The 23810-nt window shown below is 40.9% G+C and overlaps 1 protein-coding gene, 1 long non-coding RNA gene and 1 pseudogene across 3 annotated transcripts in view; 2 read left to right on the plus strand and 1 right to left on the minus strand.

Annotated features, from left to right (window-relative positions):
* Nucleotides 1–7331: 7331 nt before the first annotated feature.
* LOC137208893 (uncharacterized) lies at nt 7332–21575 on the plus strand. Its single transcript, XR_010935801.1, has 3 exons — nt 7332–7512; nt 9807–9859; nt 21441–21575. It is a non-coding gene; the product is annotated as an uncharacterized lncRNA (long non-coding RNA).
* LOC137208891 (MSL complex subunit 3 pseudogene) lies at nt 16186–17994 on the minus strand (annotated as a pseudogene).
* Nucleotides 21576–22028: 453 nt separating the features above from the next.
* CPN1 (carboxypeptidase N subunit 1) overlaps nt 22029–23810 on the plus strand; it is a 29247-nt gene continuing 27465 nt past the window's right edge. The window contains exon 1 of one of the 2 annotated variants that reach the window (XM_067709711.1): nt 22029–22460. In XM_067709711.1, coding sequence (XP_067565812.1) covers nt 22241–22460 — 220 coding nt within the window. In that variant the 5' untranslated portion in view covers nt 22029–22240. The remainder of the gene's footprint in view (nt 22461–23810) is intronic. The other variant, XM_067709710.1, reaches the window with a different exon arrangement.

Below are 23810 nucleotides of genomic sequence, written 5' to 3' on the forward strand. Positions count from 1 at the left end.
GAAGCTGTAAATTTTGGATCTAAATGTTAATGTGATTTGCTAACATGTGAGCATCTCTGTTTTCTTCCCACCCTCACACTCCTTTCTAGCTAACAAGAGTTTTGTCTTTTGTCACTCAGAGTCTCCTCCTTCCATGAATTCTGAGAAGTTTTGAATTTGCCAGCTAGGTTCCCTAACTTGGGATGCAGAACTAGTAGACTGAAGAGAGAACAGACAGAAGAGGAAGCTAGTTTGGGAGGTGAGGTTAAATTCCATAATAAAATAACATAATGATGGGACTTACCTGGTGGTCCAGTGGTTAAGAATCTGCCTGCCTATAGGACATTCCATCCAAAAACAGCAGATTACACTTTCTTCTCAAGTGCACATGGAGCAATCTCCAGGATAGAGCACATCTTGGGTCACAAATCAAGCCTCAGTAAATTTAAGAAAATTGAAATCATATCAAGCATCCTTTCTGACCACAACGCTATGAGATTAGATATCAATTAGAAGGAAAAAAAACATAAAAAACACAAACACATGGAGGCTAAACAATACGTTACTAATAACCAAGAGGTCACTGAAGAAATCAAAGAGGAAATCAAAAAATACCTAGAGGCAAATGACAATGAAAACATGAAGATCCAAAACCTATGGGATGCAGCAAAAGCAGTTCTAAGAGGGAAGTTTAGAGCAATACAATCCTACCTCAGGAAACAAGAAAAATCTCAACTAAACAATCTAACCTTACACTTAAAGGAACTACAGAAACAAGAACAAACAAAACCCAAAGTTAGTAGAAGGAAAGAAATCATAACGATCAGAGCAGAAATAAATGAAATAGAAACAAAGAAAACAATAGCAAAGATCAATAAAACTAAAAGCTGGTTGTCTGAGAAGATAAACAAAATTGATAAGCCCTTAGCTAGACTCATCAAGAAAAAGAGGGAGAGGACTCAAATCAATAAAATTAGAAATGAAAAAGAAGTGACAATGGACACCACAGAAATACAAAGCATCATAAGAGACTACTACAAGCAACTCTATGCCAATAAAATGAGCAACCTGGAAGAAAGGGACAAGTTCTTAGAAAGGTATAACCTTCCAAGACTGAACCAGGAAGAAATAGAAAATATGAACAGACCAATCACAAGTAATGAAATTGAAACTGTGATTAAAAATCTTCCAAAAAAAAAAAAAAATCTTCCAACAAACAAAAGTGCAGGACCAGATGGCTTCACAGGTGAATTCTATCAAACATTTAGGGAAGAGCTAACACCCATCCTTCTCAAACTCTTCCAAAAAATTGCAGAGGAAGGAACACTCCCAAACTCATTCTATGAGACCCCCATCACCCTGATACCAAAACAAGACAAAGATACTCCAAAAAAAGAAGATTACAGACCAATATCACTGATGAATATAGATGCAAAAATCCTCAACAAAATACTAGCAAACAGAATCCAACAACACATTAAAAGGATCATACACCACGATCAAGTGGGTTTTATCCCAGGGATGCAAGGATTCTTCAATATATGCAAATCAATCAATGTGATACACCATATTAACAAATTGAAGAATAAAAACCATATGATCATCTCAATAGTTGCAGAAAGGCTTTTGACAAAATTCAACACCTATTTATGATAAAAACTCTCCAGAAAGTAGGCATAGAGGGAACCTACCTCAGCATAATAAAGGCCTCATACGACAAACCCACAGCAAACATCATTCTCAATGGTGAAAAACTGAAAGCATCAGGAACAAGACAAGGATGTCCACTCTCACCAGTATTATTCAACATAGTTTTGGAAGTCCTAGCCACGGCAATCAGAGAAGAAAAAGGAATCCAAATAGGAAAAGAAGAAGTAAAACTGTCACTGTTTGCAGATGACATGATACTATACAAAGAGAATCCTAAAGATGCCACCAGAAAACCACTAGAGCTAAATCAGTGAATCTGGTAAAGTTGCAGGATACAAAATTAATGCACTGAAATCTCTTGCATTCCTATACACTAATGGTGAAAAATCTGAAAGAGAAATTAAAGAAACACTCCCATTTACCACTGCAACAAAAAGAATAAAATACCTAGGAATACCTAGGGAGGTAAAAGACGTGTACTCAGAAAACTATAAGACACTGATGAAAGAAATCAAAGATGACACAAACAGATGGAGAGATATACCATGTTCTTGGATTGGAAGATCAATATTGTGAAAATGACTATACTACCCAAAGCAATCTACAGAATCAATGCAATCCCTATCAAATTACCAATGGCGTTTTTTACAGAACTAGAACAAAAAATCCTAAAATTTGTATGGAGACACAAAAGACCCCGAATAGCCAAAGCAGTCTCAAGGGGATAGAAAGGAGCTGGAGGAATCAGACTCCCTGAGTCTGACTGTATTACAAAGCTACAGTAATCAAGACAATATGGTACTGGCACAAAACCAGAAATATAGATCAATGGAACAGGATAGAAAGCCCAGAGATAAATCCCCACACCTATGGTCAACTAATCTATGACAAAGGAAGCAAGGATATACAATGGAGAAAAGACAGTCTCTTCAATAAGTGGTGCTGGGAAAACTGGACAGCTACATGTAAAAGAATGAAATTAGAACACTCCCTAACACTGTACACAAAAATAAACTCAAAATGGATTAGAGACCTAAATGTAAGACCGGACACTATAAAACTCTTAGAGGAAAACATAGGAAGAACACTCTTTCACATAAATCACAGCAAGATCTTTTTTGATCCACCTCCTAGAGTAATGGAAATAAAAACAAAAATAAACAAATGGGACCTAATGAAACTTCAAAGCTTTTGCAAAGCAAAGGAAACTACAAACAAGACAAAACAACAACCCTGAGTGGGAGAAAATATTTGCAAACAAATCAACGGACAAAGGATTAATCTCCAAAATATATAAACAGCTCATGCAGCTCAATATTAAAAAAACAAACAACCGAATCAAAAACTGGGCAGAAGACCTAAATAGACATTTCCCCAAAGAGGACATACAGATGGCCAAGAAGCACATGAAAAGCTGCTCAACATCACTAATTATTAGAGAAATGAAATCAAAACTACAAGGAGGGGCTTCCCTGGTGGCTCAGTGGTTATGAATCTGCCTGCCAATGCAGGGGACACAGGTTCGAGCCCTGATCCAGGAAGATCCCACATGCCGTGGAGCAACTAAGCCCGTGAGCCACAACTACTGAGCCTACATGCTACAAGTACTGAAGCCCGCTCGCCTAGGACCTGTGCTCTGCAAGAAGAGAAGCCACTGTAATGAGAGGCCTGTGCACCACAAAGAAGAGTAGCCCCTGCTCACCACAACTAGAGAAAGCCCATGTGCAGCACCAAAGACCCAATGCAGCCAAAAAATAAATTAAAAAAATTTTTTTAATTTTTAAATTAAATGGCCTATACTCTCAGAATTCCTAAGGTCGAAGGGTGTGTGGGCGTTTCCCACAGATGAGATATTAGCCTGGGAGAGAGAGATCTTAAAGGGTTTCCACCCAAGAGAATAGCAGCTAGCTTTGTATTGTGGGCATGGTTGGCACCTCCTATATTAACAAAGTTAGGTCAGAAAGAATCTCATATAACTCAGCAATAAAAAGACTACCCAATTTAAAAATGGGCAAAGGATTTGTATAAACATTTCTCCAAAGAAGATATGCAAATGGCCAATAAACACATGAGAAGGTTCTCAATATCATTAGTCACCAGAGGAATGCAAATCAAAACCACAATGACATACCACTTCACACCTACTAGTAAGATAAAATTAAAAAGATAATAACAAGTGTTTTCAAGAACGTGGAGAAGGTGGAATCCTCATATATTTCTGGTGTGAATGTAAAATGGTGCCGCCACATTGGAAAACAGTTTGGCATTTCCTCAAAATGTTAAGCATAGTGTTACCATATTACCCAGCACTTTCACCTAGGTGTCTACCCAAGAGAAATGAAAATATATGTAAACACAAAATCTTGTACAAGAATGTTCATAGGATGATTCATAATAATTAAGAAGTGGAAACAAGCCAAATGTCCATCGACTGATGAATGGATAAACAAAAGGTGTTATATCCATACAATGGAATATTTTATGGCCATAAAAAGGGAATGAAGTACTGATACTTGCTACAACATGGATGAATCTTGAAAGCAGCCAGACACAAAAGACCACGTATTATATGATTCCATTTATATGAAATGTCCAGAATAAGCAAATCCATAGAGACAGAAAATAGATTAGTGATGGTGTAGGTATGGAAAGTGAGTGCAAATGGCTAGGGAGTTTTCTTGAAGGGTGATGAAAACATTCCAAAATTAGATTGCAGTGATGATTGCACAATTCTGTATTTTCTAAAAACCACTGAACTGTACCCTTAAATGGGTGAACTTTATAGTATGTGAATTATATCTCAATAAAGCTGTTTTTTTTTGTTTTTTTTGTTTTTTTTTGGCTGTGCCGTGCAGCTTCTGGGGTCTTAGATCCCCTACCAGGGATCAAACCCGGGCCCTGGCAGTGAAAGTGTCGAGTCCTAACCACTGGACCACCAGGGAATTCCCATAAAGCTGTCTTTTTTGAAAAAAAGAATATATACACAAGCACAAAAGCATCAATAATTAGCATACATTTTCCTGATAAAATAGAAGCATGATGACTAGTAAGTACTTTCTGGCTCATAGGTGTCTTCTAAACACTGCCTCAGGTCATGCAACAGTCAAAACTCAGTTTCAAGGCAATGTCCCAGGTCAAAGCAAGCTAGGACATCAGAAGTCTAGAATTGGAACAGGCTAGTAAGGGGAAGGGAACATCCTAGTTTCAGGCACAGTCAGAACTGGAGGCAATTGGGCCACTTACAGAGTCAACAATTCAATCTAGAGTTTTCAAGAGATCTTGGTAAACTGAGGCTAGATTGAAGCTGATGCTGTTATAGGAGGAGGAGGCGGGAGAGATGGATTCAAGTGCATGCATAGGTCCTGTCTTATTGGTATTTGTACAGATTTAAAATCACAGCCAGAAATGTTTAGGACAAAATGCCTTTAGGCTTAGAGATATCAACTTTTAAGTCTCAAAGGCCTTTACATAATCGGTACAAAAATTATATTGGGTGGCAGGTCTAGCTCTGAATTTTCAGTGAAGCTGGACTTAACTTCATAGTTATGGTCATTTAGGATGAAATAACCCTCATGAATTTCCATTCTCAGGGCCATTATAAACAAACCCCAAGAAGCTTGCTCAGGACTCTCTTTCCTATTTATCTTCTCCATTAATTTCAAACACAGAAGGAATATGTTTCTTCAATGATGACCTAGTTGCTCAAACTGAAAAAAAATTATTTTGTTCTAAGGTAACAATTATTTTTACCTTTAGGGTCAGTGCTTTCTTCAGGAGGGAGCATAGAATAAAATAAAGGTAATAGGTTTTATTTATTTATTTCTTAAATTAATTTTTATTGGAGTATAGTTGCTTCACAATGTTGTGTTAGTTTTTACTGTACAGCAAAGTGAATCAGCTATACATATACATATATCTTCTCTTTTTTGGCTTTCCTTCCCATTTAGGTCACCACAGAGCATTGTGTAGAGTTCCCTTAGCTATACAGTGGGTTCTCATTAGTTATCTATTTTATACATAGTATCAATAGTGTATATAGGTCAATCCCAATCTCCCAATTCATCCCACCCCCCTTTCCCCCCTTGGTATCCATACGTTTGTTCTCTGTCTGTGTCCCTATTTCTGCTTTGCAAATAAGATCATTTATACAATTTTTTGGTAATAGGTTTTAAAATCTGATCATATCTGACGTATTCTAGCTGTGTGACATTGGGCAGGTCCAGACTTTCTCAGATCTTCATCTAAAAAATGGAATTAACACCACCTACCTTCCAGGTTAGGAGGGGGAGGATTAATGATAATGTACGTATTTTCCCTGGCAATTAGGAGGGGCTCATAAATGATGGTTTTTATTATCAAGTCACTGAAAATTCTCCCACAGTCAATGCAAATTCAAGCTTTTAGCCATTCATTGCTTTTTTTCTACTCTGTTTCCTGTTTTAATGTGTGATATTCCATGCTCAGTTACAATTAAATCAATTAATATTGGTTATTTCTCTGGTATAATAGTGATGTTGGATTTCTCTTATACTTCTTATTATAATGTTGTATTTCTCTGAATCTAAGATGCCATCTGTTTTAAGATACATTTCTGTTTCAGAAACATTAAAATGTGAAATCAAGAGCACCTTAGAATCAATGAAATATAGTTGCCCCCTGCTACATTTGGACCCATAGACTGTTACTGGTCCAGTTAACAGGTTGCTCAAAGTCTGATGTATGTTGGTCCTTTCATCGCAGATGACCAGATCACTTGGATTCAGGCTCCTCTTTTACAGTTAACCTAATACCCTGATACCCTCATACCTCACATGATGTCGTATCAGTAAACACACATTACATTAATTTTTTCAAACTCAGAAAGAACCTCTTTACTCCCAGTAAGGATTACACAGGTACAGGCTATTGACAAATTAGGCAACACTGGTACACAGAACGGATTCAGAGTCCATGCCATGCACGTTTTCCATCAGCTAGAGGGCAATCTGAATCAACGTGTCACTAAACCAACAATTGCCCTGTTGGAAGCAGGGTTAGTGGGAGCATGTGGAAGAGCCTGGATTTCTGGAATTCCAGTGAGTCATTTCCTGCCCTGTTATAAGGTCAACAAAATGTGAATAGAGAGGAGATAGTTCATTTTTTGTTATTGCTCTTCAGAATTTGTTTAATCCCTGTTATATACCAAGTATAGGTTAAGGACTGGGAATCCAGAAAGAAGATATTGTCCCTGGTCTTAAGGGCCTTATGCTTTAATCATGGAAGACAAACAAATACACCAAAAGTGATAGCATAATGCTATGTTTGTAGAGAAGTACGCACAGAGTTTTCTAAGGAAACACAAGAAAGGTACCACAGAAGTCAGACCAGAGGTAAATGATAGAAAAGTTTTATAGAAAATGATGCCTGCACTTGGTTTTGAAACACAAATAGGAGTCAGCTAGCTTCCAAATGGAGGGAGAGGAGTTGTTTAAACACTCTTTTATGCTGGTGTATTTTACCATAATTTTTTAAAATTGGAGGGGAAAAAATGCAGTCTTTTGAAAGACTGCTCGTTGTTTGGTAAAACCAGCAGGAAGCAAGGGTGTTAGGGAAGAGAGGTGAGAAAGTCAGTGATCGCCAGGTGCTGGAGGGCTTTGTTTCCGGGACAGATGTTTGGAATTAACCGAGAAGAATAGAAAACCAATAAAGGGTCTGAAGGGTAGAAGGGAGGGGCGAGCGGGAGTCGCGACGTGGTTGCGTTGAAGGAAGAGCACGAGGTGTGCAGCTGGCGTGGGTGAGTTCCAGGCAGCAGGGCCGATCCAGGCAGGGGTGAAGGAGCGCAGAACCAAGCAGTGGCTGTGCAGGGGAGAAGCAGGAAGCGTGGTGAGGATGGCAGCAAAGAGGGTGAGTAAACGCGGGAGGTGAATGAGAAGGGAGAATTTCGACCAGCTCCCATGTTTTCAACTTGGGCAACAGGTGGCGCCATATCCCAAGAAGAGCTGCTCTGGGGGCAAACAGGCGGCATTTAGATTTAACGGGTTACGCCTGAGAGCCCTGAGGAAGGGGCAAAGGGGGAAGGCATCCTAGTCAAGGCAATATGGGACATAAATACAACTGACATGTGCACAGCACACTACAGATTATACAAAACTGTTTTTGTTTTTTTTTGCGGTACGCGGACCTCTCACTGCTTTGGCCTCTCCCGTTGCGGAGCACAGGCTCCGGACGCGCAGGCTCAGCGGCCATGGCTCACGGGCCCAGCCGCTCCGCAGCATGTGGGATCCTCCCGGACCGGGGCACGAACCCGCGTCCCCTGCATCGGCAGGCGGACTCTCAACCACTGCGCCACGAAGGAAGCCCCAGATTATACAAAACTGTTATTGACAAGTGAGACGTGACTGGAGCAGATAATGTGTGTTGGGGGGCGAAGTTCTGAGGGAAGTTTATCTGGTCGGGAGGAGCAGCTGTTTATAGAGAGCCGTGAACATCCTATCCTGGAGGTCCCGCTAGATCCAAAAATAGAAGAAATCCCGGAAGGGTTGCATTTAGGGGCAAGCATATTCAAGAATATTTCTTCTGACAAATTCCAGTTAAAGATAGCAGGGAAGGGGCATTTTGAATTCACTTCCAAGTCCTGAAACCAACTGAAAGCAAAATAAAAGAGCAAAAAGTAAAAAAGAAACTTCCACCTTCTATTAACAAGGCAAAAGTTATAAAACAAAACTATGAAGAATGGCTGCCAAATGAAGAGAATTTTGACCTAAAATATATGAGAACACAGAGCCAACACATCCCTGCACGGATTCTGCGAAAGAAATCAGTTTACCTAAAATTAAGTGTCATGTTCCTGAGAAGTACATGCAGTGATCCTCTGCGGGTAGATGGTACAAGGTCTGTCAAAGGATGGGTCAGAGATGGTCAGTGTTCTGTAGTATCTGTCCTCTCTTTTTACTGTAAGAGAACCTCTGATTTTTAAAAATCGAAGTAGAGTTAATTTACAATGTTGTGTTTCTGGTGTTCAGCAAAGTGATTCAGTTATATATATATATATATATATATATATATATATATATAAATAATATATTATTTTTCAGATTGTTTTCCATTATAGGTTATTACAACATGTTCAATATAGTTCCCTGTGCTATATATACCAGGACCTCTGGTTTTTTAGCCGAGCACATGGCTGGCTGGCTGGGATAAAGACTGCATCTGTTAGCTTCCCTGCATGTGGGCATGACCATGTGACTGCTTTCTAGCCTATGAGATGTAAGTGGAAGTCATGTGTAAAACTGTGGAAAGTTTGCTTTTGTTTTTTTAAGCAACTTTATTGAGATATAATGCACACACCCTATGTAAATGGAATCATACAACATGTGGGTTTTTTGTGACTGGTTTCTCTCATTTAGCATAATGTTTTCAAAGTTCATGTCTCAGCATGGATCAGCACTTCATTTCTTTTTATTGCTGAGTATGTATCTAGCACATTTCATTTATCCATTCTTACCAGCAGGGTATGAGGGTGGGAAGTTTGCTTTTGAAGGAAGAAGGTGTGCTCCTTTCTGGTGGCTGGATTGTGAATGTGACAATGGGGCTGGAACATCTGTCTGGACAATAAGTTAAGTGTGTGTTGAGATAGGTAGAGCGACAAGCTAGAAGGAGCCTGGGACATTTGATGAGCACAACACTGGTCTTGAACCTATTGCTTCCAAGCTCCATTTATGTAAGAAAGAGGTCAAGCTCCAATCATTTGGCATTTTCTATCTAGTCCTGAAGCATACAGGGTGTTGCGGGCAGGGAACACTGATTAAAATCAGAGAATATAGAGAAAGCCATTCAGGAAGGCAGAATAGCAGGGAGGTGGCAAAAGGAAGAGTTCAGGAAGAAAAATAAAAGAAAAAAAGAAGAGCATTACAAAGAGCTCAGCACAGCCTTGGAGCATCAGGAGCACATGGCTTTTTATAAGAGACACTGACAGCTTTGATTCTGTGGCGGGTTTTGATGAGTAAATGAAACTTACTGCAAAGGGCAGATAAATGCACTTTGAAAAGTTATCAACCCAATAATCTTGAAAATATAAATTTCATTTAAGTTTAAATTGTTTCTGTTACACTCTTTTTCCTTCTCTACAAATGTTGTTGAAAAAACATAGCAACATAATCACCATCCCTTAATGATTTCTGTTTTTTTTTCTTTAGAGCCATTAGTTAACAACTAGTATTTCATCTGGTGAAGAAACATTTTTCCAAAGGTAAGTGATTCCTTCAGCTTTATATCAACTTCTTTTTCTTCTGTTAAATATATGTTCAATGTCGTAATTTTTATTTTTAAAAGCGTAAAGACTATGATCCTTTTTTGTAAAATTATCTATCCCTCTATCTGCAAATTCATTCTTTTACAAATATTTAGTGAGCACCTAGTATGTGTTAAACATTATGTTAAGTGTTGAGGACAAAGTAGTGAGAAGAAAGAAAAAGAAAAAGACCAAAAAAAAAAAAAAAAGCAAGACAGTAATCCTTGCCTTCATACAACTTACATTTTAGTGGTAAATACAACCCCCCAAAAAATGAACAAATAATTATATAGTTTGCCTTTAGATAATGATAAGTATTATGAAGAATAATAAAGTAAAGGAATAGAGAATGGTAAGGTGTGGCAGCCAGGGACTAATTTAGGTGGGAAGATCAGGGCTAGCCACTCTAAGGTGGTGGTTTTTGAGTGTGGACTTAAGTGATGTAAAGGGAAGACATTTAAGATAAGAGCATGCAAACATTTAAGATAAGAGCGTTCCAGGCAGAAAAAATAGTAAGTATAAAGGCCCTGGGGTAGATAAAAGCTTGGTATGTTTAAGAAATTAAAAGGATTTTGTGACCATTGCTTACTGGCCCTTTTTGCTATTGTAAGAATTTTTTATTTTAAGTATGGGAAATCACTGAAATGTTTTGAGTCAGAAAGTAATTTAGTTTATGTTTTTAAAACACTCTGGCTACTGTGTAGGGAATAAAACTAGTAGGGCAAAAAAAAAAAAAAGGAAATGGAGAATATTTGAGGAGGCTTTTGTCATTGTCCAAACAAGAAATCTATGATGGGGCTATTGTCACCATCCAAGCAAGTAAGATATGGTCACCTGGACTAAGATGACAGTGGTCAAGGTGAGAGAAATAGTCAGTTTCCAGACATACATTCAAAGCAGTCTGTATAACTTGATGATATGGGGAGTGAGATAAAGAGAGGGATTGTGGATGAGTCCTAGGTTTTGGTCTAAGAAATTGGATCAATCATGGTAATATTTGCCAATTTGGGGAAACTGAAAAGGGAAAGAACAGATTTTAAGAGTCATCACAATAAGATTGATTGTCACCAGTTGATTACAGTGTCCTAGCTGATGGGGTATGGGGGTAGTATCTTATTTTTATCCTCATGCTTTTCTATGTTTTCATAACAAACATACTCATTTTTACACAAGCATATAAAGTTATTTTTTAAAAGAAGGATTTTTCAGTTACTCTTAAGAACTGGAAGCCAGATTAGAGGCAGTTTTTGTGATGTAACCAGGCCCACGTGGTGGAGGCATTTGGTGTTATGGAAAGCACCAAGTTTTGGAATCAGAAAGCTAATTTAATCTCCAGATTTTCTAACTATATGTTATATGAGCTGGGAAAATCATTTAAATTTTAGGGATCTTCATATATGTAAGTGGAATGTAATGGTCTCAAGAAAGATTGAGGTGAAGTTCAAATGGGATTATGTGGGTAAAAGCATTTAATCATTCAATCATTCACTGATCCACAAGTATTTAGTGGAACTTACTACATGCCAGGCCCCAGTCTAATTGCTAGAGACACATCAGAAAATAAAAGAGATCAATTCTCTGCCCACAAGGTGCTTATATCCTTATAGGGGGAGAAGACAATAAACAGACAATCAAATATACAATATGTCAGATGGTAAAAGTGCTTTGAGGAAATATTAAATAGGGGAAGGTAAAAAGGGAGTGCTGGGGACACGGTTGGTTTCTCCTCATCCAATTGACGCATCACCGATTGGTGTCACTTGTGGACACAGTTTGTATCTGTAAGGCTCTGTCTGGCTCCAGGGACTGGAGGGGGGATTAGTGGTCTTAGGAATGGGTACCTATTAGAAATCCTCATGGAGGTATGAGGTACGTAGCTGGAAGTACGGTTTTGGAGTTCAGAGAAGTAGAAGCAAGAAATATAAATTTGAGGGTCATCAGCTTATAGTGGGATTTGTCGATGAGACCATCTGCAGTTAAGTGCTGATAAAGAGAAGAAATTCAAGAACAGACCCCAGCAAACTCCTACAGGGTCAGCGTTATAAGGAGGGATCAATAAGCTTCACCTCTCTTAAAACTCTCACCAAACACACACTCCTCTCCCGTTTTTAACCTGGTTAACATCTATTCATTCAGATCTCAGATCTCAGTTCATACATTACTTCCTTCATTTTAAAATGTATCCAGCACAGGGCTTCCCTGGTGGTGCAGTGGTTGAGAGTCTGCCTGCCGATGCAGGGGACACGGGTTTGTGCCCCGGTCTGGGAAGATCCCACATGCCGCGGAGCAGCTGGACCCGTGAGCCATGGCCGCTGAGCCTGCGTGTCCAGAGCCTGTGCTCTGCAATGGGAGAGGCCACAGCAGTGAGAGGCCCGCGTACTGCAAAAAAAAAAAAAAAAAAAATGTATCCAGCACATTGTACTGGGATTTAGTGGTGAACAGTAAGTAAGATAAGTTAGTCTTGACCTTCACTGAGTTTATCTTCTGCTGGAAGAGAAAGCTAGTAGACAATAAAGAAGTAAATAAATAAATAAGGGCAAACTAAGTCAAATATTCTGATTGAAATAAACAGGAGATAAGACTGAGCATAGGAGGAGATATGGGGATATATGTATATGTATAGCTGATTCACTTTGTTATAAAGCAGAAACTAACACACCATTGTAAAGCAATTATACTCCAATAAAGATGTTAAAAAATAAAAAATTAAAAAAAAGACTGAGCATAACCAGGGGAGGCCTCTTTAGATGAGATATCCGGGGAAGGCCTCCATGTGTAGTTCACCATTGTGCTAATATCAGAAGTATAAGATGAGCTGAGAGAAGAACATTCCAGGCAAAGAATTGGAGGATCTGTCCCGAGGACTGACTTGCCTTACTCTCCACGCTCAGCCAGGTTCCTTTTGCCCTACACTCTCCTAACCCTTAAAACCCAAATAGCTCTCAGAGTTCTTCCTGACTTGAATTGAGCTGGACTCTTGATTCATTTATAGGTCCAGTCAACTAATAATTTATTAAGCAGGCTTAAATTACATTGAGACTGTACTGCAGAATCTCAGAGGATAGAGATTCTGCTGGAGGATAGAAAGAAATTTTAAAACTAAGATTACTGAAGGTGTGGGTTGGGACGTTTGATTCATTTGCCTAAACAAGGCTCTGCAGGGCTGGCTTCCCAAGATTTGAGTCAAGACCCTTGGAGGATGTCAGACAAGTGAGCTTTCTGCTCCAGCTTTCCCTGACTTCCAAGAGCCCCAGCTCTGTCCAAGACTTAAGGTATTAGGGGGTGTATTCATTTCCTATTGTAGGTAAAAAATTACCACAAATGTAATGGCTTAAAACAACCCCGATTTGTTATCTTACAGTTCTGGAGATCAGAAGTCTGAAATGGGTCTCACTGGACTAAAAGCAAGAGTTGACAGGGCTGCATTCTTTTCTGAAGGCTCCCGGGGAGAATGTGTTTCCTAGGCTTTTGTAGTTTTTAGAGGCTGCTTGCATTCCTTGGCTCATGGCCTCTTCCTCCATCTTCAAAGCCAGCAACGGCCCACTGAGCCTTTCTCACGTCTCATCACTCTGACTCTGACCCTCCTGCCTTCCTCTTTCTCTTATAAGGACACTTGTGATTACACTGGGCCCACCTGGATAATCCCTCCATCTCAAGATTAGCTCATTAGCAACCTTAATTCCATCCGCAAACTTCATTCTCTCTTGCCACGTAACATATTCATGGGTTCCAGGGATTAGGATGTGGACACCTTTGGGGGCCATTATTATACTTACCAGGAGGATACAGGACTCTCTGATCTGATTCAACTCCCACATATCCTCCAGCAAGCCCTCCCTGACCCCCCAAAGCTAGGTTAGGTGACCCTGCTCAATGGCCCATGTGGTTACATCCATCACTCTTCCCCTAGTGCTGTGCTTGTTCGCTAGTCTGTATCTTTAGGATGGTAGCTGCTTTTCTCACTCTTGGTTATCTGTCTCTTCACTGCAATGTAAGCACCACATGGTCAAAGATCTTTGTTGGTTTTATTCTATATCAAAAATAAGGATACAAGTAAAGCCTTTAGATACATTCAATATATATATTGAATGAATGAATTGTATCTCCATCACCTAGCTGGGTCTCTAGCACAGAGTAGATAGATGCTTAATGCTGCTGCTACTATTAATGCTGCTAATAATATTTATTAAGCCCTTACTATGTGCCAGGCACCATGCTAAAGGCCTTATGTATATTATCTTGTTTGAGTCACACAACTCATGAGGAAGGAGCTGTTTTTTCTCCATCCCATACAGAGGGAAACTGAGGTTATAGAAGTTAATTATTTGGCCCAAGATCAAATGGCCTAAGAGGGAGTTGAACTTGTATATCTGTGCATATGCTAAGTGGAATAAGCCAGATAGAAAAAGACAAATACTGTATGATCTCCCTTATATGTGGAATCTAAAACAGCCATACTCGTAGAAACAGAGTAGAATGGTAGTTGTCTGGGGCTGGGGAGTAGAGGAAATGAGATGTTGGGCAAAGGGTCCAAACTTCAAGCTGTAAGATGAATAAGTTCTGGGAATCTAATGTACAGCATGGTGACTATAGTTTACAGGACTTTATTATATACTTGAAAGTTGCTAAGAGAGTAGATTGTAAATGTTCTCATCACACACACACACACACACACACACACACACAAGTACATGAGGTGATGGAAGTGTTAATTAACCCTAACGTGGTAATCGTTTTGCAATGCATACATGTATTAAGTCATCACATTGTATACCTTAAATGTACCAGTGTTATATGTAAATTACATCTCAATGAAGCTATACAAAAATTTTTTTAAATAATATATCCCCCTGACACTCAAGTTCCTTCTACTTCTGGTTGCTTTGAGAGACATTGTATGCCCTCTGGCTTCAGAGCATATGCTCTGGTACTTTATGTGAAATTCCAGGGAAGGAGTGTCAATCTCAACCCTGATGTACAGAGGGCGTTCCCTGTTTACAACAACCCGAAGTTCATACAAGCAGGGAGGGTACATTCCCCTCCTAGAGAATGGGTGTCATCTGTTTAGCATGAGTGAGGTCACCATAAGAACTAAAGACACATTTACCAGAGAAATGGGAATTCTTCTGCAGAGGAACAGTTTGGGACTATCTAGGGACTACTAAGCCAAGCCTTCAATAATGACAATAGATATTGTCCTGTTGACAAAAATTCAATTAATTATCAAGTTACGAGGGGAAAAAGGGGGAATCTTATTCAAGCCAAACTGAAGATTGTAACCCGGGAAGCATATTCTGGTTTTTTGTTTTTTTTTTTTTGAATTTTTGAATTTTATTTTATTTATTTATTTTTTATACAGCAGGTTCTTATTAGTTATCTATTTTATACATATTAGTGTATATATGTCAATTCCAATCTCCCAGTTCATCCCACCACCCACCCCTTACCCCCTTGGTGTGCGTACGTTTGTTTTCTACATCTGTGTCTCTATTTCTGCCTTGCAAACTGGTTCATCTGTACCATTTTTCTGTATTCCACATGTATGCGTTAATATACAATATTTGTTTTTCTCTTTCTGACTTACTTCACTCTGTATGACAATCTCTAGGTCCATCCACGTCTCTGCAAATGACCCAATTTCGTTCCTTTTTATGGCTGAACAATATTCCATTGTATATATGTACCACATCTTCTTTATTTATTCGTCTGTCAATGGGCATTTAGGTTGCTTCCATGACCTGGCTATTGTAAATAGTGCTGCAATGACAATTGGGGTGCATGTGTCTTTTTTTTTTTGAAGACTCTCTCGGTTCTTTCCAACAAGATGGGCAATGATTTATTTGAGATCACCAAAAATAACATCCTACAGAAAGGGAACTATAACATTACACAACCAGGTGTAGCTATAAAATCTCAAACATTCAGGCAATGCTTTACTTAGATCACCAAAAATAAGGTTTTATAGAAAAGGAACTGTAACAAGCAAATGTATAGCTGCACATTTTCTTTTGCCATCAATATCAACTCCCTCTAAAATACTCTGGGGCTACTCTTCAGTTTCCAAGCAAAACTAATGTTTTGTTGCTCAGCCTAATCACAAGAATGAAAACGGCTTGCAAAACGATTTTGTTTCATGCTAACAAATAACTAAAAAAATGTGGTTATTGCTAACAAGTAACTCCTGTCTACTGAAACAGCCCAACCTACACACACTTTCATGACCATTTCACTGTGAACACAGCTGCTTGTTTCCCGCCATCACAGGTGACATGTACCATGGCAAGGGTCACCTGTTGGAGGCCGTTCAGGCACCTAGGAAGTAATCCATAACAGAAATAACTACGGGAGGTAAGCAGCTCAAACAAATGGGCCCGCCACAGCCCCCCAAGGTGGGTATTGCGTTCGCTCTGCCTGTAAGGAAGGCCCACCAACTCCCTAGTTCTTTACTGGGGACCGAGAGCACAAAGCTAGATAGAGAAGCTGTTCTTCCAGAACCATCAAAACCTTAATAAATCACCCTGGGGTTCTTCGTGCTGTAGTGCACCTCACAGGCAGCAACATAGGCAGACTCTGAGAAAAAGTCATCATGGTATTCTGCTAAAAACCTCAGAAAGATATCAAAGGGCTTCAGTAAGGCCTTCAGATTCTTCTCAGAAAAGGACATCTTTCCAAGGATTTCTGGAAGTTTCACGAACAATTGCAGCAAGTGTTGCGCCCCATAAATTTAAGAGGGTGAAGGTGGTCACCTGGGGGGTAACTGGTCAGGTACAAGTTTCCAGGAGAGGACCTCATTTATTTCATTAGTTCTTCTGCCTTCAAAGCCAGCAAACACCACACTCCCTTCCTTGCTAGGGGTCAGAGGAACAGGTGAGGATGACCGGCTATGAACAGGCGTCTTCTTTTCCAGGTTCAGAAACAGCTTGGGCGTGCTGGCAGATGTGTCCTGCTGCCGGCACTTGGGCTGAGGCGAGCCGCTGCTCTCAGACGGCCTGTTGCAATTGGCAGAGTGGCGTGTGGACCTCCTCAGAGACTGCAAGGCTTCCGGCTCGGCTTTGCACCTTTTGGGGGCGGCTGGCTCGCCTGTGGTTTGCTGACTCTTTGTGGGCTGTGGTGTGGATGGATTCAACAAAGGTGGGCTTGGAGAGAGATCCTCCGGGTTCCGATTAGCATTTGTGGTACTGCCCTTAATCGGAAGAAAACATTTGGACGAAGTCACCTTTTTATACTGAACTTGTTCATATGGATAGAGCCAAACCAATGGGAGAGTGTAATCAAAGGTTATTCTTAATCCATCCACCATCTCCTTACAAAGGTCAACGTTCTTTTCTGCTGGGATATAATGCACACTCATGTTGGCGTGTGGCATAGCCTGATGGGGATGAGGCCTCTCCTTGGCTGAAAAGGCTGTATTGATAGCAAAATGCTTCACGTACGATTCCAAAATAGTTATGATGTTGGTCTGGCATGAAAGTTTCACTAACCATTTCCTCCTGTTGATACAGTAACAATCGTCCTCAGGCTTCTTCTTCAGAACTTCAGGGATTTCTACAGCTATTGTTCTTTCTTCCATTTCCTTTTTTGCGTGCAGCTCTGGTTCTTCCTTCACGTCAGTCTTTTCTTCAATGTCACTTTCTTCGCTTATTTCTTCATCCTTTTCTTCACTACTGTCATCAGAGGAACTACTTATTAAGTTTTCAACATTTTCATCTTTTTCTTCAGTAGGGAGGCTTTTTAAGACAGAGTCCACACCTGGCAACCTGCAGCGCTTCCTCTTTCTTCCTGTGCTTCTCAGACGAGCTACAGCTTTTCTTGCCAATTTACACTGTAATCTCCAATTTTCATCGGTGTCATGAAGGACATGATCTTCAGCTGCCCATCTATCCCAGCTTCTGTTCCAGCTATTCAAATGGATCAGATATTCTGGGATCTTTCTGCCTTTTTCATCTTTACCAACAATAACATCGACAATCTTGGCATCATCCAGCACTCGTGCCTTGGTGGGGTCAGGCTCGAAGCACAACACTTTCTCCTCTGAGCGGAATTTAAATTTCACTCCCTCTCTGGCCCTCATTTGCTCATCGTGGCGGAGGGCGAGGCTCTGGGGTGGGCGGAGCATGCGCCACATGTGTCTTTTTGAATTATGGTTTTCTCAGGGTATATGCCCAGGAGTGGGATTGCTGGGTCGTATTGTAGTTCTATTTTTAGTTTTTTTTTTTTTTTTTTTTTTTGCGGTACGCGGGCCTCTCACTGTTGTGGCCTCTCCCGTTGCGGAGCACAGGGTCCGGACGCGCAGGCTCAGCGGCCATGGCTCACGGGCCCAGCCACTCCGTGGCATGTGGGATCTTCCCGGACTGGGGCACGAACCCGTGTCCCCTGCATCGGCAGGCGGACTCTCAACCACTGCGCCACCAGGGAAGCCCTATTTTTAGTTTTTTAAGGAACCTCCATACTGTTCTCCATAGTGGCTGTATATTGATATATGTAATATATATATTATATATAATATATATTATATATATTATATATATATAACAGTGCAGGAGGGTTCTCTTTCCTCCACACCCTCTCCAGCATTTGTTGTTTGTAGATTTTCTGATGATGCCCATTCCGGGAAGCATATCCCTAGAAAGCTCTGAGAACCGTTCCACCTGTTAGGAGTCTAAGGCACAGTCACATACGTTTTCGAGACAAAGGATTGTACATCAAAATGACATATTGATATTTTACATAAAGTTCACCAAGGATACATGGTCCACGTAAGCATGTACAAAGCGAGCAGCAAGTCGCCACGACCCCCTACAGAGCTGGGAAAGAACACTATTCTTTTAAGAAGTTACATTGCTAGGAAAAAAATTGATCTTTACTGTAGAACAGGCCCATCTTTGAGGAGCTCTGGTTAATGTGTAATGTGGATGCACACTGCACGTGAGGGAGGGAGGGAGGAGGTCCAAACAAACACACAGAGAAAATTTTATGTTTAGTTTTTTCTTGTCCTGCCTTAAAATATACATTTTATTTCATCAGTCCTAGATCAAGGGCTTAATGTGTAACAGCATTAGTGATGTCCTCTCAGCTTTTTCTCTTGATGCCTGCCCTCACCACCTGGGGTGTCAGGATCTCATCAGAAAATTATGGGATTTTAGCAGTGGGTGCAAAATCCTGTGGTTTTTACTCTGTGGTACTGCTGATTTGGTACTGATCTTGGGCCAACTCTCTAGACCATCTGTGGGCCAGACTGGCCTGGCTATAGTTTGTTCACCCAGTATAACCAAGAGTTGATAGCTGTCTTTACTGACAGGTAAGAAAAGCATAGGATTTCCTTGGAAACGTTTGCTGAAGTGCAGGAGGATGCAAGAGGAAAGGTCAATAATGGGTCTATTTATTCATTCAACAAATGTGCCCCCATGCCAGGCTGTGTGCTAGAGGCTGACGATCATCCTGGGGGGACAGGAACAATGTATCAGCAGGGCTGCCCTCTATCCTAACACCTAACACCTAGCACAGTGGATAAGTGCATAACAGGCAAAGTCATAAGATTGGAGATACAAAGACTGATGGTAACAGCAATTGCAAGGGGACATGAAGAAGACCCAGGGTTTGGAGCTGAGTTAAGCTACCTGGGGAAAGAGCATAAGCAAAAGCAGGAAAGCAGGTGATGAGGGCATGCTCGGAAGACAGTAGGCACTGCAGAGGGGCTGCACTGGAGTGAGGTCACAACTGGACCTGGTAGGAGTGACTTGAAAACCAGGCAGAAGCATTTGGATTTTACACTCTAGTGCATGAAATTCCACTGAAACTTTGTTTAAAAAAAAACTTTATTGGAGTATAATTTACATACCATGAAATTCATCCATTTTAAGTGTGCAATTCAGTGATTTCTAGTAAATTTACCAAGTTATGCAACCATCACCATCACCCAGTTTTAGAACATTCTCATCACTCCAGCAAGATCCCTCATGCCCATTTACAGTGAATCTCCTTTTCCAGTCCCAGCCCTAGTAAGTCACTATTTTACTTTGTCTCTGTAAGTTTACTTTTGCAGGACATTTCATATAAATGGAATCATACAATAAGAGGGTTTTCTGTGTTGGCTCCTTTCAGTTAGCATGGTGTTTTTGAAGTCCATCCATGTTGTAGCATGTGTTAGTATTTTATTCCTTTTTATTGCTGAATAATGTTCAATTGTATGGATATACCACATTTTATTTATCCATCAGTTGGTGGACACTTGGGTAGTTTCCACTTTTTGACTACTACAAATAATGCTGCTATGAATATTCTTGTGTACAAGTCTTTGTTCTCTTGGGTAGGTACCCAGGAGTGGAATTGTTGTGTTGTATGGTAAATTCATAGTTAACTTTTGGGTGGCTGTACTTAATTATTTTTATTTATTTTTTTAAAGTACCTCTATTGACATATAATTTGTATACCATAGAAGTCATCCGCTTCCCGTTTACAATTCAGTGAATTTTAGTGTATTTACAGAGTTGTACAGTCACCACAATCTAATTTTAGAACACTTCTATCACCCTAAGGAGAAATCTTGTGCCCATTTGTAGTCACTCTGCATTTTCACTCCTAGCCCTAGCCAACCTCTAGTTTACTTTCTGTCTCTATGTGTTTGTGTTTTCTAAACATCTCCTATGAATTGGATCATATAATATGTGATCTTTTGTGTCTCCTTTCACTGATCATAATATTTTTAAGGTTCATCCACCTTGTACAATGTATCAGTACTTCACTCCTTTTCATTGTCAAATGATATTCCATTGCATGGATATGCCATATTTTGTTTATCCATTCATTAGTTAATGGATATTCAGATTGCTTCTACTTTTCTATTGTGGATAATACTGCTATGAACATTTACATACTAGTTTTTGTGTGGATATGTGTTTTCATTTCTCTTGGGTAGATACCTAGGAAATTGCTGGATTGTATAGTAAGTATATATTTAAACTTCTAAGAAACTGCAAAACTGTTTTCCAAAGTGGCTGCACTATTTATATTCCCATCGGCAATATATGAGGTTTCTAGTTTCTCCCTATTCTTGACAACACTTGTTATTGTGTCTCTTTGATTAGAGCCATTCTAGTGGGTGTGATGTGATATCTCATTGTGTTGTTTTTATGGGGTTTTTTTGTTTTTGTGTTACGCGGGCCTCTCACCGTTGTGGCCTCTCCCGTCGTGGAGCACAGGCTCCAGACGCACAGGCTCAGCAGCCATGGCTCACAGGCCCAGCTGCTCCGCGCGCGGCATGTGAGATCTTCCCGGACCGGGGCACAAACCCGTGTCCCCTGCATCGGCAGGCGGACTGTCAACCACTGTGCCACCAGGGAAGCCCTCATTGTGGTTTTAAGTTGCATTTCCTTAATGACCAATAGTGTTGAACATCTTTAATGTGCTTATTAGTCATTCATATATCTACTTTAGTTGAATAAAATGTCTATTCAAATCTTTTCCCCACTTTTATGTTTTGTTTTGTTTTGTTTTTTTGCGGTACACGGGCCTCTCACTGCTGTGGCCTCTCCTGTTGCAGAGCCCAGGCTCCGGACGCGCAGGCTCAGCGACCACGGGCCACGGGCCCAGCCGCTCCGTGGCATGTGGGAGCCTCCCGGACCGGGGCACGAACCCGCATCCCCTGCATCGGCAGGCGGACTCCTAACCACTGCGCCACCAGGTAAGCCCCCTTCCCCACTTTTAAATTGGGTTGTTTGTGTTATTACTGGGTTGTAAGAGTTCTTGATTTATTCTGGATATATTGTCAGATACATGATTGGCAACTGTTTTCTTCCAACCTGGGGCTCACCTCATTTTCTCGATGGTATCTGTTGAAGGTTTTTGAGGAGAAAAAGGACAAGACAGAGCTGTGCTTCAGAAAGATAGGATGTAGAATGGATCAAAAGGACAGAGTGTTCTATTTTAATACCCTTTCCTATATTGTAATATAGGGAACAAGGACAGGCCAAGCTTCTCAAAATTCTCCGGGAATCAAAGGGTTATAAGCAGCTATTTATTGAAGCCTGTTTACAGTCCAGTTAATCAGTAAACCAGAATCAGTGAAACTACCCAATCTGAAGAAGTGCAAAAACCTTTCAAAAGGTTTTCATGGATTAGGAGAGGCAGAGAAATGGGGGAGGGGAGATGAGTGCCTATTCCAGAGCTACATAAATAACTTCTGGCTTTGGAGGGACAGTTCTGAACTTTCTTCCCAGGCACTGTCACACTGGTGTTTACTGGTGGGAAACTAGGAAAAGCTGGTTCTTGGCCCTTGGATTTTGACTGGTTACTGGGAGAAGCGGGGCCCATTTTAGTGGGTCTCTGAAAAAGCCCAGCAAGATGTCAGACCTGGTCTCAATTTTCCTCCAGCTCCTTCTCTTCAAGTTGGTTGCCCCGGTGACCTTTCGCCACCACCGCTATGATGACCTCGTGCGGACGCTGTACAAGGTGCACAATGAATGTCCCCATGTCACGCGGGTTTACAGCATTGGGCGCAGTGTGAAGGGAAGACACCTCTACGTGCTGGAATTCAGTGACTACCCTGGAATCCACGAGCCCTGTAAGCCCTGAGCATGTGTCTTAAAGTGTGTGTGGGCAGGACCCTTCCCTTACAAATCCAGTAATTGGGGTGGTTTCTGGGGAGGTCCCTGGACCCCTCAACCCATAAAGTATCACCACTTCCTCAGCCTGGACTAAGTATTTCCTTGCTTAGCCTACAAACTGGCCCTGCCTCTGGGGAGCTGCAACCCCAGTTCAGGCTCCAGTCTGCTCCTCCTTTTTGGGTTCTGTTTGCTCAAGACCTTAATGGTAAAAGGTGAATCTTTTTCCCTGCTCCCTCCCCATCCCCCCCCCCCCCCCCCCCCCCGCCTTCCCTCCCATTACCCTTCTTTCTTCCTTGCTGTTACTATTCTGCCCTTCCCTATCCAATGCCTCTGGAGAAACAATTAGCCCTTCTAGTTCTGCCAGAGCTTAGGGATAGCTCTTTGGGGAATGACGGTGTACTCAGAGTATGGGATCCTGGAGAGAGTTTGAGGTTTGTGGTATTCATTTTATTCATTGCATTATTTGTTGTTAGTTTGTTTCTATTATAAAAGCCATCCATGTTTGGATTAAAGTAGAAATTAGATAAGGTAAAAACCTCACCCGTCATCCCACCACTCACGGATGACCATCGTTAACATATTGATGTATCTCCTTCTAAACTTTCTTCTATGCGTGTTTAAGCCACCTCCCCTTACCTACACGTCATTTTTTTTTTTATAAATTTATTTATTTATTTTTGGCTGTGTTGGGTCTTCGTTTCTGTGCGAGGGCTTTCTCTAGTTGTGGTGAGCGGGGGCCACTCTTCATAGCGGTGCGCGGGCCTCTCACTGTCGCGGCCTCTCTTGTTGCGGAGCACAGGCTCCAGACGCGCAGGCTCAGTAGTTGTGGCTCATGGGCCTAGTTGCTCTGCGGCACGTGGGATCTTCCCAGACCAGGGCTCGAACCCGTGTCCCCTGCATTGACAGGCAGAGTCTCAACCACTGCGCCACCAGGGAAGCCCGTCATTTTTTTTAATAAAAATGGAATCATACTATATCTGCTTTTCTCATTTCATAGTCTTTGATGAATAGCATGTCTGTAAATATAGATCTACATTATCATTTTTGGCTGCATAATATTCCATGGTTGCAAGGTTGTATTGAGCAGTTCATTTATTGATGGGCATTTAAGTTGTTTCTACTTTACTGCTTTACTTAACAGCAATTGTGACATTCAAGTACGTCAGTTCCTCCTTCAAACTGTCGACCTCAAGTCTCTTTTCCTCCCCACTTCCTCACCCTTCCCCCAGCCCAGATTCCATCACAGCCTGCCTAAATGATTACACCAGGCTCCTGACGTTCTCCTAACGCCTAACAGCCACCACTCT

The sequence above is a fragment of the Pseudorca crassidens genome, chromosome 16, assembly GCF_039906515.1.
Source record: "Pseudorca crassidens isolate mPseCra1 chromosome 16, mPseCra1.hap1, whole genome shotgun sequence".
NCBI classification, from domain to species: domain Eukaryota; kingdom Metazoa; phylum Chordata; class Mammalia; order Artiodactyla; family Delphinidae; genus Pseudorca; species Pseudorca crassidens.